Here is a 13368-nt window from a genome sequence, read left to right on the forward strand (position 1 = left end):
CCCCCCCCCAATTCGTCCAGCCACACCCTGCTTACCCAGCTACCCCCCGGCTCATCTAGCCCCTGCCCAGCTCGTCCAGCCACCCGCCCCCCCAGCTCGTCTAGCCACACTCCACTCATCCAGCCACACTCCACTCATCCAGCTACCCCCGGCTCGTTCAGCCCCCTAGCTCATCCACACACCCTCCGCCTGTCTAGCCATCCCTCCGGCTCCTCCAGCCCCCCCACCTCCTCCAGGCATCCCTCTGCTCATCTAGCCCTCCCTCAGCTCATCCACCAACCTCCCCGGCTCCTCCAGCCACCTCCCAGTTGTGCAGCTAGCCCCCCACATCAGCTCATCCAGCCACCCCCCCACAGCCGTACCCTGCCCCCACCTGCCCTGCGGGCACACCCACTGGTAAGGGGCTCTGTGGGTTGGGATTGAGAGACATTGACTGAGCAGTGTGAGGGAGGCCAGGGCTAGGGTAGCAGGGGGCTGCTGGTCGGGATGGAGGGGCATTGGCACGACTGTGTGTGTGGGGAGCCAGGGCTAGGACAGCAAAGTGGGGGGAGCTGCGGATTGGGGCAAGTGAGCTGGGCAGGGGATGTTTGTGACCAGCTTCCCGCCCTGCAGTGAGTGCCCAGGGAACTCCCCACTTGCCCCCTGCCGGTGGCCCTGTCTGTGCTGGGCGTATGAGGGGCGGCAGCCAGGCCCCTGGGCGGGACTTTCCGCGGGGAGCATCCGTGCTGTGCCAAGCAACCCCAGCCCCAGGGATCTGCCCTGGCCTGGGCCACTGGCTGTGACCGAGCTGAACACGGGGCCAGGTGGGGGGGCTTCTGCCCTCTGATTGGTCCAGCAAAGAGCCAGCAAACTCAGTCCATCCAAAGTGAAGGCTAATCAAGGGGGCGCTGTGGGGAGCGGGGTGGGAGCGCTGGCTATGGAGAGGGGAGCTCCCACCACTGCTCCCCCTCACTGTCCCCCCTCCCCGCCCAGGTACCAAGCACAAAACCATCCTGGAGGCGCGCAGCGGGCTGGGGCCCATCAAGGCGTACCCACGGCTGGGCCCCACGGCCAGCGGGGAGCCAGGCAGCCAGGACCCCAACGCTCAGGAGCGCACCTTCCACTGTGAGATCTGCAATGTCAAGGTCAACTCGGAAATCCAGCTCAAACAGGTGGGGCACTTCTGGGGACCCCCATGTCCTCCCAGCCTCCCCACCCCGCCATCACTCCTCCCCCTTAGCCCCTGCCCCCAGGGCATGTGGGGTGGGGATAGGCTAGTCTCCCACGTCGGGAAGGAGCCAGCTCCTGGGTCTGATCCCAGCTGGGGGTGCTGGGAGACACTGAGTCCCAGCTCTGAACCCGGGCTGGAGTCAGGATTCCTGGGTTCCATGCCCAGCTCTGGGAGGGGAGCAGGGTGTAGTGGTTGGAGCAGAGGGCTGGGGCCAGGACTCCTGGGTTCCATGCCCAGCTTTGGGAGGTGAGCAGGGTCTAGCACAGGGGTAGGCAACCTATGGCACACGAGCTGATTTTCAGTGGCACTCACGCTGCCCGGGTCCTGGCCACCAGACCGGGGGGCTCTGCATTTTAATTTAATTTTAAATGAAGCTTCTTAAACATTTTAAAAACCTTATTTACTTTCATACAACAATAGTTTAGTTATATATTATAGACTTATAGAAAGAGACCTTCTAAAAACGTTCAAATGTATGACTGGCACGCGAAACCTTAAATCAGAGTGAATAAATGAAGACTCGGCACACCACTTCTGAAAGGTTGCCGACCCCTGGTCTAGCAGCTCAAGGCAGGGCTCTGACTCTCTCTTCTCCCCCCCAGCACATTTCCAGCCGGAGACACCGGGATGGGGTAGCCGGGAAGCCCAACCCCCTCCTGAGCCGGCACAAGAAGCAGCGCAGCTCAGCCGAGCTGGGGGTGAGCTGAGAGGCGGGGGGGGGGCGGCAGGGCAAACGCGCCGCTTCTTCAGCGGCACTTCGGCGGCGGCGGGTCCTTCGGGAATGAGGGACCCGCTGCCGAATTCCCGCCGAAGACCCAGACGTGCCGCCCCGATACTGGACGGACATGCCGCCCTTTTCAATTGGCCACCCCAATTGGTGGGGAGCCGGCCTGGGTGAGCTGAGAGGCGGGTGGGTGAGAGTGGGGGTGAGCTGAGAGGCAGAGGGGAGTGGGGGGGGAGAGCTGAGAGGCAGGGGGTGGGGGTGCTCCCTTCACCTTGCTGGGCCCAGCTGCATAGAGAATTGGGACTGGTCACTGGAGGGGGGCTGGAGCTTCCTAGGAGTACAGGGGCTGAGGGGGCAGGAGCACTATGGCGAGGGCGGGGGTAGTTGGAGAGAGAGATTCCATGGACAGATGGATGGACGGACAGACAGACGGGTATTCTGGAAGCCACGGACACGGATGGGTGCCATAGACCAGTGGCTCTCAAACTTTTTTACTGATGACCCCTTTCACATAGCAAGCCCCCCCCCCTCCTTATAAATTAAAAACACTTTTTTATATATTTAACACCATTATAAATGCTGGAGGCCAAGCGGGGTTTGGGGTGGAGGCTGACAGCTCGCGACCCTCCATGTAATAACCTTGTGACCCCTTGAGGGGTCCCGACCGCCAATTTGAGAACCCCTGCCATAGATGGATGGATGCAGCGGGCAGGCAGCTGGAGGGTGGCTGACAAACAGGGCCGGCTTTAGCAGGTGCGGGGCCCCACGCCCGGTCGCGAATTGTCTCGCACCCCTCCTGCCCCAACTCCGCCCCGGCCCCGCCCCAACTCCACCCCCTCCCTGCCCCATTGGATCCCTCCCCAAATCCCCGCCCTGGCCCCGCCCCAGCCCCGCCCCCTCACTGCCCCATTGGATCCCTCCCCAAATCCCCGCCCCCAGCCCAGCCCCCTCACTGCCCCCATTGGATCCCTCCCCAAATCCCCGCCCTGCGTCTTCGCCCCTCCCTCCCAGGCTTGCGCTGATCAGCTGTATGGCGGCACAAGCGCTGGAGGGCGGGGCGCGCCCCCGGCCCCCGCCTTTTTTTTTTTTTTTTTTTTCCCCGCTTCACCGGCAGCCCCGGACATTGCGGGGCCCTCTTAGGCACGGGGCCCCATTCCGGGGAATCGGCCAAATCGGCTTAAAGCCGGCCCTGCTGACAAATATGGCCCCCGGTGCCCTCTGCACACCTTGGTCTTTCCTGGCCAGCCCCCATGGTTGGGCACCCCACTCACCCAGTGCTGTGTCTGTGGGTGCCCCCCAGCCCGGTGCTGTGTCTGTGGTTGCCCCTCCCCCCACGCCTGGCACTCTCTGTGGGCACCCCACCCCACACGCCCGTCTCTCTCTCTCTTTCTGGGCACCCCCTGAGCCCGCCTCTCTCTCTCTTGCAGGGCCCCCTGGCCTTCCCCAAGGACCTGCCCAAGTCGCTGGCGGCCGGACTCCTGCCCAGCCCCTTGGCCATGGCAGCAGCGATGGCAGCCGCGGCCTCCGCCCCCCTGACGCTGCGCCCAACGCCCCCACTCCTGCAGGGGCCCCCCTTAACGCACCCACTGCTGCGTCCAGCCCCGGGGCCCATCAGAACTGCTCACGGGCCCATCCTCTTCTCGCCGTACTGACGCCCGCTGCTGTGCCCCTCGACGCCCACCTCCGCTGGACCCGCCCGGCGCCCACCCGAGCTCCTGGGGGCTTGGCGGGGGCTGGGTGGAGCTTGGGGCCTTTCGTTTGTGGCTTTTTAACTGGAATTCGGATCCTTTTTCCCCAGAAGAAAAGGGACAAGCCCATCCCCCGCCTGCCCCCCAGCTCCGTCCCCCCAGGCCCAGCCAACTCTGCACAAGTGCTGGGCCCCGCGGGGAAGCGGCCGAGGGGACCCCCACAGCACCCTTCATTGCTCTTTTCTCCCTGGTACCAAGGGTGGGGGGGATCTGAATCTTGGGAGAAGGACGGGGAAAGGGAGAAGCCCCCCCATCGGACTCCATGGAGTGTCAGGTTGGGGGGCGACCCCAGATCGGGGGGAGGGTCCCCCGGTACCTCAGGGAACTGATCGCAAGCAATCTCTTTTGTATCTCTCTCTCCGCGGGGAGGCGCCCCCGTCCCTCCCAGAGCTGGGGGGCTCCCTACAGCCCCCCAGCAGGATCCACGCGGGGCCAGGGAGCCCGCCAGCCACACAAGCCATGTCCACTTGCACTGAGAGGCGCGAAGCCAGGAGCCCAGGGATGCCCATCCCCCCCGGGCTCATGGCCCGCCCGGCCCGCCAGGAGAACGGACACCATTGCAATAACGTTGGGGCCTGGGCCGCCCCATGTACATAGCGCCCCCCACCCTCCCCCGTGCTTCCTCCAGCTGCCACCACGGCCCCCGGCCAGCAGCCTGTGGCCCACACTGTGCCCCTCGCGCCCCCCCCTCTACCCTTCGGGGCAGGAGCTTTGTGTCTAGAGGTAGCGCCCTTCCCCCCCCCTCCGTCCCTCGGGAGCCACTGGCTGGGCCAGGCCTGAGCCTCCTGCCGTGGGGCCAGGAGGTTGAGGGGAAGCCCCAAGCTTGGGTGATTTTATCAGCTGTGCTGAGAATGAGGGGGGTGTCCCAGCTGGCGGGAGGGGGGCTGGGGATGGCCGCCCTGTGGGGCAGGACTGGATGGGGGGCCCCCCAAGCAACACACTGTGGGGCACCTGCTCGGATGCTGCAGGGGCGGAGCCCTGGCCGGACCCTGGGGGTCTGATCCAAGTGGGGCAGGGGAACCCAGCCTGGGCCGCGTGGGTGCCCAGCTGTCACCTCCCTGGGGCTGCAGCCCACACTAGGCCCTGCCCCTCCCCTCCCCCCACAGCCTGAGGGGTTCAGCCCAGGCATTGAGCACAAGCTGAATCACCCTTTGCCCTGCCGTGGGGCCCCTGCTATCCCAACAGGGAGTGGGGGTGGGGGTCCCTGTGCCAGGGAGTAGGTGGTGCCCCAAGTTCCAGCCAGGAAACCTCCCCTCATGTGTAGGAGGTCAGCTGGCCAGACCCTAGCTCAAATACATGGGTTGGAGGGGCGGGGCTTAGGGTTTGCAGGAAATAGGGGGTGCTCCTTGGGGGCCAGGGGAAGGGATGGGGTGCAGAGGGTCCACGGGAGGAGATGGGGGCACATCGAGGGGTCGGGGCACATCAGGGGAAGGGATGTGTGGGGTGCCCATGTAGGGGGGTAGGGGAAGGATGTGGGGAGGGGATGGGAGGTGAAGGGCTAGAGTGCCCAGGGGAGGGGTGGGGGGGGGTTGCCCAGGGAAGCTCCAAGTGCTGCTGGAAAAATGCTGCCCCAGATGCAGACTTGTGAAGGGCTGTTGTGATGCTGTTGCCATGGCGGCCGCCCCCCAGCACGTCCCCATCCCCTCTGGGACCACCCGAAGCCACTCAGTGAGCCAGCAGCCTGGCCCCAGGCCCCTCAGCTTAGCCAGAGAGGCCAGGTCATTTCCTGGAGATTAACCAGCCCTCCTCCCCTCCCCCCTAGGTCCCCCCAGCCGTTAAATCCCAGACACTCGTTAAATGCCCGGGGCTGGCAGTGCCAGGCTGGAGGGGGGAGGGCTAATACCAAAACAGTCCCCCATCCTTACCTCGGCAACCCTGGGAATGCTGGCCTGGCCCCCATGGCTGCCCTTTTGTATGGTGCCTGGTGCTCCATTGACTGGGTGTCCCCCAGCACAGGGCTCATGTGACAGGCCAGCACCTCCCCCCTCAGGTGTCAGTCACTGCCCCCAAAGCCCTGGCTGCTGGAGGAGAATTGCCCCCCGCCCCCAGCAGCGCGGGGCCCATGACACATGACACCTCAGCAGGCCCCTGGCCTGGCCACTTGCCCAAATGCAGCCTCTCATTGTCTGGAGAGGTTCAGCTCCCATGGCTCCCTTGACCCTGGGGGCAGCAGGGGATGCTGATCTCAACTGTGGGGCCAGGGACGTCCACTCCTGTCCCAGGCCCGGGGTGGGGGCTCGAACCAGCTTCCACCTCCAAGGGGTTGGCTGGGGGCTGATCTAGCCCTTGGGCCACCCCCTGCATGGTCAGGGACAAGGGGTCCTGCCCCTCTAGCTCCTTGGTTGTGGGGCAGGCACTTGATGGGGCTGGATGCTGCTGTCCCCCCCCCTTCAGCCCACGGTCTGGGTGGGGAATGCCTCAGAGCTCAGCGCCCTGGGACAATTGGGGGCTGGGGTTAGGCTCCAGGCTAGACACCTGCTCCTGCCCAGGGCTCCTGAACCCCCCATGCTGCCCATACCCCTGCCGGCTCAGAGCTCAGCATCAGACCCCCCCAGCTCGCGCCTGCAATTCCCAACTCCTCCAGCAAAACTGTGATAAAGCAAAAGCAATAGACAAGGGGGGGCCTCCGCTTGGGGCGGGGGTCCGGGTCACATGCTCCCTGCATTACCTCAGCCAAGCACTGTCCTACGCGGGGCTCTCGGGTGAGATCCTGCACGCCCCCCCACCGCCCTCCCAGGCTTTGCCTCCACCCCAAACGTCTCTCCCCGTCCGTCCTGTGCTGGATTCTCGCCGTGACACTGACGTGTTTCCGCTCGAGCCCCCCGCACCCTGACAACAATAAAGTTCAAGGTTTGACTCCACAATGCCCAGGTTCGCTGTGTGTGTCTGTCGCTGCGCCGGCCCCTGTGCCCTATAGCGCCCTCCCCCGGCACTCCACCCTGGCACTGCACAGGCTGCGCCCACCCAGGCCTAGAACCCAGGAGACCCCCAGCGCCAGTACAGGAGGTGAAAGAGAATCCCTGCTAGCTGGGGACAGTGCATGGGTTATGACCCAGAGTCGAGCACGTCTGATTCCAGCCAGCAGAGGGCAGTGGTGCCCACACGCATGGGCACATGGCCACCAGCCAGCTCATTGCCCGGCTAATGCCTGCCTGGCTGACATGCTTGTTGTGGAGTAGTGTCTGCGGGGAAGCATCCTGCATGAGGCTCGCAAACCTTTGCAGATGGGGCTCAGTGTAGCCAGGTTCCCAGGTCCCTCCCCTTTCCCCCTCCGGATGGCACCCCAGGGCAGCAAAGGGCTCATGGCACTCAGAGTGGGGCAGGCTCCCAGCACTGAAATGCAGCCACCTCTGGGCTGCAGCAAGGCAGCTGTTAGGCGGAGCACCGCAGCACTGGCTCAGCGAGGCTGCTCATGGGGATTCCCAGCCCAAGGAGCCAAGGGACGAAGCAGCCTTGTGATTTTTCAGTTGGGTCAATTCTGTGTTTCTGGCACTGGCGGTGCCAGCATGGGCCAAGTCCCCCCTCCCCCCTGCTATGTGACTGGCAGATGGAAAGCCCCCCTCGCTGGGATCCCGACCCTGGTGCGGGCGCTGGGCTGTCCCCTGAGCCCTGCTCAGGCACAGGGAGTTTCTTTTCCCAGCAAAGGGAACAGGAGCCACGGCCCCCAGCGAGGAGCCTGCACTGCACCGGGCAGAGGGGCTGGGCAGGGCCGGTCTGGGCCTTGAGCCTGGTTCAGCTCTTGCTGGCTCTGTGGGGCAATGCCCGATTCCCCCAAGGCAGGGAGCGGAGGAGTCGGCCCGTAGCATCCCCACAAGCACAGCAGCGGTAGGTAAAGTGGGAGCGTTAATCTTGGTTAAGGGGGGAAACTGAGGCATAGAGCAGGACTGAGACTGGCCCAAGTAAGTGACAGAGCTGGGGCTAGTCCCCAGGAATCCTGACTCCCAGCCCCTCTTCCTCCAACCGCCTACTTGCTTTTACCCCCTAGGCTCCACATCCCTCTCAGAGCTGGGGTTAGAACCCAGGAGTCCTGACTCCCAGCCTCCCCTGCTCTAACCACTAGCCCCCACTCCCCTCCCACAAGCAGGGTTGTGAGTGGCTGATGCCCTGGTCTGAATGGTGCTTGCTGGTTGGCTCTGGGCTCTGCCTTGCGTACACAGATCCCTGCTTCTCTGCCCATGACGTGGCCGGTCCCTGCATCCATCGAGCACCAGACATGTGGGCCCGGCCTGTGGGGGAAGGAATGTGACTCCAGCCCTGGCAGGATCATCACCTGGCCCTAGAGGGTGCGGAGGCTACAGAGGGTTGTGCCTAGGGGCAGGTGTGCAGCTGGGCAGGTGCCTAGGGCATTTGGTCAAAACCCCCCAGGGAGGGTGCAGAGAGACACCAGCCCCTGGCACCCTCCTAGCTCCACTGGCTGGGGGGGCACACGGTGGGGCCCGGGAGATACAAGCCGGGGGCCCAGCTGGGGAGGAGCCGACAGACACTGGGGCCCTGAGTCCCGGGGAGAGCCTGGCAGTGTCCTGTTGGGGCTCCTCTGTGCCCAAGGGCATGATGGGAGCAAGGCACCCAGGGGAAGGGTGGCCCTGGTGCCAGCCCTGGGTCCGTGCCATGTCCCACCCTGGGCATGCTCTGCTGCCCTCGCCCATTTTTCCTCAGTTTCCATGGGGGGGGGAGCGAGACTCACCCTAATGGGGGGGCATGACCCTGGCACTCATGGGACGGACGACTCAGCAGCCCAGGATGGCAGCAGAGCCCTGGAGGGGTGGAGGCTGGGACTGACTCTGAGACCCTCCCCCCAAGGAGTCTAGCTGGCAGGTGAGTGAGACCACAAAGACAGGGCAGGGATTGATCCCGCCAGGCTGACGCCATAGTAACCAGATGCCCCACACTGGAGTGACCCCAACCCTGGGTCCCATAGCCTATGGACATGGGAGAGTGACTGCTGAGGGCCCCCCCCTTCCCCCCCCCCCCCCCCCCCCTCCACGCCCCCCCCCCCCCCCCCACCTCCCCCCTCCCTTGTCCCTCAGCCCCCCCACCTCCCCCATCCACAGGCCCCCATCAGCCCCCTCCACCTTCCCCATCTCCGGTCCCTCAGCTCTCCCACCCACCCCCATCCACAGGCCCCCAGCCCCCTCCATCTTCCCCATCCCTGGTCCCCCAGCCACTCTGTCTCCCCCATCCATGGAGCCCCAGTCTCCTCCACCTTCCCCATCCACAGGCCCCCAGTCCCCCCCCTGCCTCTCCCATCCTGGAATGGGTTATCTAGGGAGGTGGTGGAATCTCCTTCCTTAGAGGTTTTTAAGGCCCGGCTTGACAAAGCCCTGGCTGGGATGATTTAGTTGGTGTTGGTCCTGCTTTGAGCAGGGGATTGGACTAGATGAGCTCCTGAGGTCCCTTCCAACCCTGATATTCTCTGATTCTATGGTCCATGGACCCCCAGTCCCCTCCACCTTCCCCATCTCTGGTCCCACAGCCCCCTCCACCTTCTCCATCCATGGGCCCCCAGCCTCGCCTAGCTCGTGGGTTCAAAGTGTCTCCACACCCGAGGGGTGGGACAGAGACAGGATTTGCTACAATGACAAACTCAGATTCTTGAGCCAGGTTCTGCAGCCTGATGAAAGTGCCCCAGACCCAAACCTTTGCTATGGGGAGTGTGGGAGGGAAAGAGCCTCCACCAGCGTCTCTTGGGAAGTGCCCACCTCCTCAGGTCCCCCCCCCACACACACACACTTCTGCCCCAGTCGGGTGCTCGCCCCTTTGCCCTGATTCCAAGGGCCACGCAAAGACTTGGGCACCAGGTGGCTGCTGCCCTAAAAGCTGGGCCCTGCATTCATGCACCCTCCAGCAGGTGGCGCTGCTGCCCCATACAACAGCAACGTTGACAGCAGTGCCTGGGGTGGTGCCAATACCCCAAGCAGCAGGGGCAGTGTCATCCCAGTGACCACACTAGGGAGGGAGGAGCCTGGAAAAGTGGTTAGAGCAGTGGGCGGAGACCGGACTCCTGGGTTTTTCCCCAGTGGTTAGGGCAGGAAGTGGAGTTTACTGGGTTAGAGTGTGGCAGGAGTGGGGGAAGGAGGGGGGGCTGGGAGCTCGGACTCCTGGGTTCTGCATTGATCGCCCCAGAGCGGGGACAGGACCCTGGGGAACCGCCCTCCCACTCAGGGCAAGAACAAGGCTGTGGTGGCACCAGCACCCGCCAGGAAAAGGGTGCCCCCTCCCCCTGGCTCTCAGGGCTTGTGAGACTCCTCCCCCCACCCCAGGTCAGAACCAGAACTGTCCCCCCTCCCGCTACCACAGTGTTAGAGACAATACCCCCAGCCCCCACCCCTCAGCCCCCTTCCCCCCCAGTACACACAGATGCCCCCTGCCCCTCCCCACCTTCATAGCCAGGCCCCTAGAGGGCTCCTCCTCCCCCCCTCCACGGTCCTGGGGGATGGGCCCAGGGGCTGAGCCCCTCCCCCTCCCCAGTCATGGGAGAACATGGGTGGGTGCCCTCAGTGCCCCACCCAGGTCTGAGTGGGGGCAGCCTCCCAGCCCAGCCCCAGAGGGAGTGAAGGGGCCTGGACACATGTGCCACAGCCTGGACCCAGCAATGGGCCATGAGTGCCACCTAGTGATACTGGGCTGCCCTGGAGCCTGCGGGCACAACAGCCCCCAGTGCTGCCCTCATGCCCTGCCCTGCCCTGCCCTGCTGGGATCCACCGGGGGCCCCATCCCCTGCTCAGCCAGGCCTTGTCCTCTCGGCAGTGGGTGATTAGTGCTGGGAGGGGTCCCTGTCTCATCGGGAGCTGGGCTGAGGCCCTCACACTCAACTCACACCAAGCGGGCATCAGGTGGGAGCGGCTGTTGTTGGTCCTCCCTGTGAGGAGAGGCCTGGCCTGCTCTTGCCCCTGCCCCCAACTCCAGTGTCTGAGCCCACAAACCCAGCATCAGCATCAGCCCCTGCCCGCTGTGATCAGAGCTCCGCAGCTCCAGCCGTCTGTGTGGGTCTCTCAGGGCCTATGGAGCCCATAGGCCCTTCCCTGTGTCTCCAAGCCACAGAGGGGCCATGCGCCAGCCCCTCTCCCCCTCACCAGCTCCCCTCCCCCCATGGCTGGATCAGGGCCTGTCAGCCAGCCTGCCCCGGCTCATTTGCTTTGTAAATGGTGTGTACTGGCACCTCGTGGAGACGCCGGATCTATAGGCCCCATCAATCACTCATTTCAGCTGCATGCCCGGGCAGCCTGCCCACCCTGGGACCGACTGAGCACTTGGCTCCCATGCCAGGGCCAGCATCCACACAGCTAACTTACATCCCACTGTCTAGAGTGGGGAGTAGGGCTAGTGGTTTGAACAGGGGAGCTAGGAACCAGACACCTGAGTTCTACTCTGGGTTCTGGGAAGTGAGTGGGTCTAATGGTTAGAGAAGTGGGGGCCTGAATCATAGAATCATAGAATATCAGGGTTGGAAGGGACCTCAGGAGGTCATCAACCCCCTGCTCAAAGCAGGACCAATTCCCAACTAAATCATCCCAGCCAGGGCTTTGTCAAGCCGGGCCTTAAAAACCTCCAAGGAAGGAGACTCCACCACCTCCCTAGGTAACGCATTCCAGTGCTTCACCACCCTCCTGGTGAAATAGTGTTTCCTAATATCCAACCTAGACCTCCCGCACTGCAACTTGAGACCATTGCTCCTTGTTCTGTCATCTGCCACCACTGAGAACAGCCGAGCTTCATCCTCTTTGGAACCCTCCCTCAGGTAGTTGAAAGCAGCTATCAAATCCCCCCTCATTCTTCTCTTCTGGAGACTAAACAATCCCAGTTCCCTCAGCCTCTCCTCATAAGTCATGTGCTCCAGACCCCTAATCATTTTTGTTACCCTCCGCTGTACTCTTTCCAATTTTTCCACATCCTTCTTGTAGTGTGGGGCCCAAAACTGGACACAGTACTCCAGATGAGGCCTCACCAATGTCGAATAAAGGGGAACGATCACGTTCCTCGATCTGCTGGCAATGCCCCAACTTATACAGCTCAAAATGCCGTTAGCCTTCTTGGCAACAAGAGCACACTGTTGACTCATACCCAGCTTCTCGTCCACTGTGACCCCTAGGTCCTTTTCTGCAGAACTGCTACCTAGCCATTCGGTCCCTAGTCTGTAGCAGTGCATGGGATTCTTCCGTCCTAAGCGCAGGACTCTGCACTTGTCCTTGTTGAACCTCATCAGGTTTTTTTTGGCCCAATCCCCTAATTTGTCTAGGTCCCTCTGTATCCGATCCCTACCCTCCAGCGTATCTACCACGCCTCCCAGTTTAGTGTCATCTGCAAACTTGCTGAGAGTGCAGTCCACACCATCTCCAGATCATTAATAAAAATATTAAAAGCCAGGATTCCTCTGTTCTCATCTCAGCTGTATGGCCGTCCCCTCTCTGTGCTTCAGTTTCCCGAATGGTACAATGGAGCTAATGATGCTTATTTACCCACCTCCCAGGCCTGGTTCTATTCTAGCCTCCCTGGCTCTGATGTCAGTCTGGAATGCCTCCATGGAGCCCTGGCCCCTCTAAGACAGACTCAGGTCCTGCCTCTGCAACCCCTCAACCCTTCCACCGAGAGAGCTATTAACCCTTTGTGGGTTTTATTTGTATCAATGCAAAGGAACAAAAAGCCACAAGCAGCTCACGGGGCGGGAGGGGTGGACCTGGCATTCAGCCTGGCTGGTGGGCGCCCACAGTCCCCCAAGTGTTGCACAGCCGGCTTCAGAGATCACATGCTCAAATGCAGCAGAACAGGCAACCCCCTTGCCAAGCTAGGCCCCGGCAATGCCCTCCAATTAGAGGGATCCCAGCGTGTCTTTCAGGAGCTGCCCCCACCCCAGAAGCAGCTGCTTTCCAGCAGAAGTAAGTCCCGTGTACATACAGTCTGTGACACTCTTGGGGCGTCATTCCCCAATCCAAGGTCACCGAGGAGTGGATGTTCCTGCCCCTGGTGACTGACTGCACAGCTCTTGCTAAAGAGCACACTCTAGCTCGACCATCAGATCAGGGCTGGGAGCAGGAATCGCTGGGGGAAGGTCCCTGGCCTGGGTGTCCCAGCTCTCTTCTTCCTGACACCACCACCCAGCTCTGGTCACTAAGGTTGGGGCAAACAGGTCAGTCTGCGTGAAGTCTGGCTCCCAGAGCCTGGGCTGGCTGCATTTCCTGGCTCGAACTCTGTGGCACGGGGCGGGGCCTGGGCTGGGCTGCGTTACGAGGCGCACTGCCATGGCACTGTGACAGGGGCTGTGGTAACACAGTGATGGGAACCTGGGAGGCAGTGACCATGAGATGGTCGAGTTCAGGATCCTGACACAAGGAAGAAAGGAGAGCAGCAGAATACGGACCTTGGACTTCAGAAAAACAGACTTAGACTCCCTCAGGGGACTGATCCACAGGATCCCCTGGGAGAATAACATGAGGGGGAAAGGAGTCCAGGAGAGCTGGCTGTATTTTAAAGAATCCTTATTGAGGTTGCAGGAACAAACCATCCCAATGTGTAGAAAGAATAGCAAATATAGCAGGCGACCAGCTTGGCTTAACAGTGAAATCCTTGCTGATCTTAAACACAAAAAAGAAGCTTACAAGAAGTGGAAGCTGTCACGGACTCACAGATCGTGCCCACTCTTGGCCCCGTGCAGTCCGTGGGGGGTGCCCCTTTCAGGGGACAGCCCTTCT

The 13368-nt window shown here is 62.4% G+C and overlaps 2 protein-coding genes across 2 annotated transcripts in view; both read left to right on the top strand.

The window, feature by feature from the left end:
- Positions 1 to 583: 583 nt before the first annotated feature.
- Positions 584 to 5003, top strand: ZNF385A (zinc finger protein 385A). Its single transcript, XM_029913722.1, has 4 exons — positions 584 to 611; positions 973 to 1151; positions 1813 to 1908; positions 3362 to 5003. Exons 1-4 carry the CDS (start codon positions 584 to 586, stop codon positions 3584 to 3586), a joined length of 528 nt encoding a protein of 175 aa, XP_029769582.1. The 3' UTR covers positions 3587 to 5003.
- Positions 5004 to 5293: 290 nt separating this feature from the next.
- Positions 5294 to 13368, top strand: part of GPR84 (G protein-coupled receptor 84) — a 21321-nt gene continuing 13246 nt past the window's right edge. The window contains exon 1 of the mRNA XM_026660700.2: positions 5294 to 5350. Coding sequence (XP_026516485.1) covers positions 5294 to 5350 — 57 coding nt within the window. The remainder of the gene's footprint in view (positions 5351 to 13368) is intronic.

This window comes from Terrapene carolina, unplaced genomic scaffold (genome assembly GCF_002925995.2).
Source record: "Terrapene carolina triunguis isolate 2854851 unplaced genomic scaffold, T_m_triunguis-2.0 Scaffold836, whole genome shotgun sequence".
Lineage (NCBI taxonomy): Eukaryota > Metazoa > Chordata > Testudines > Emydidae > Terrapene > Terrapene triunguis.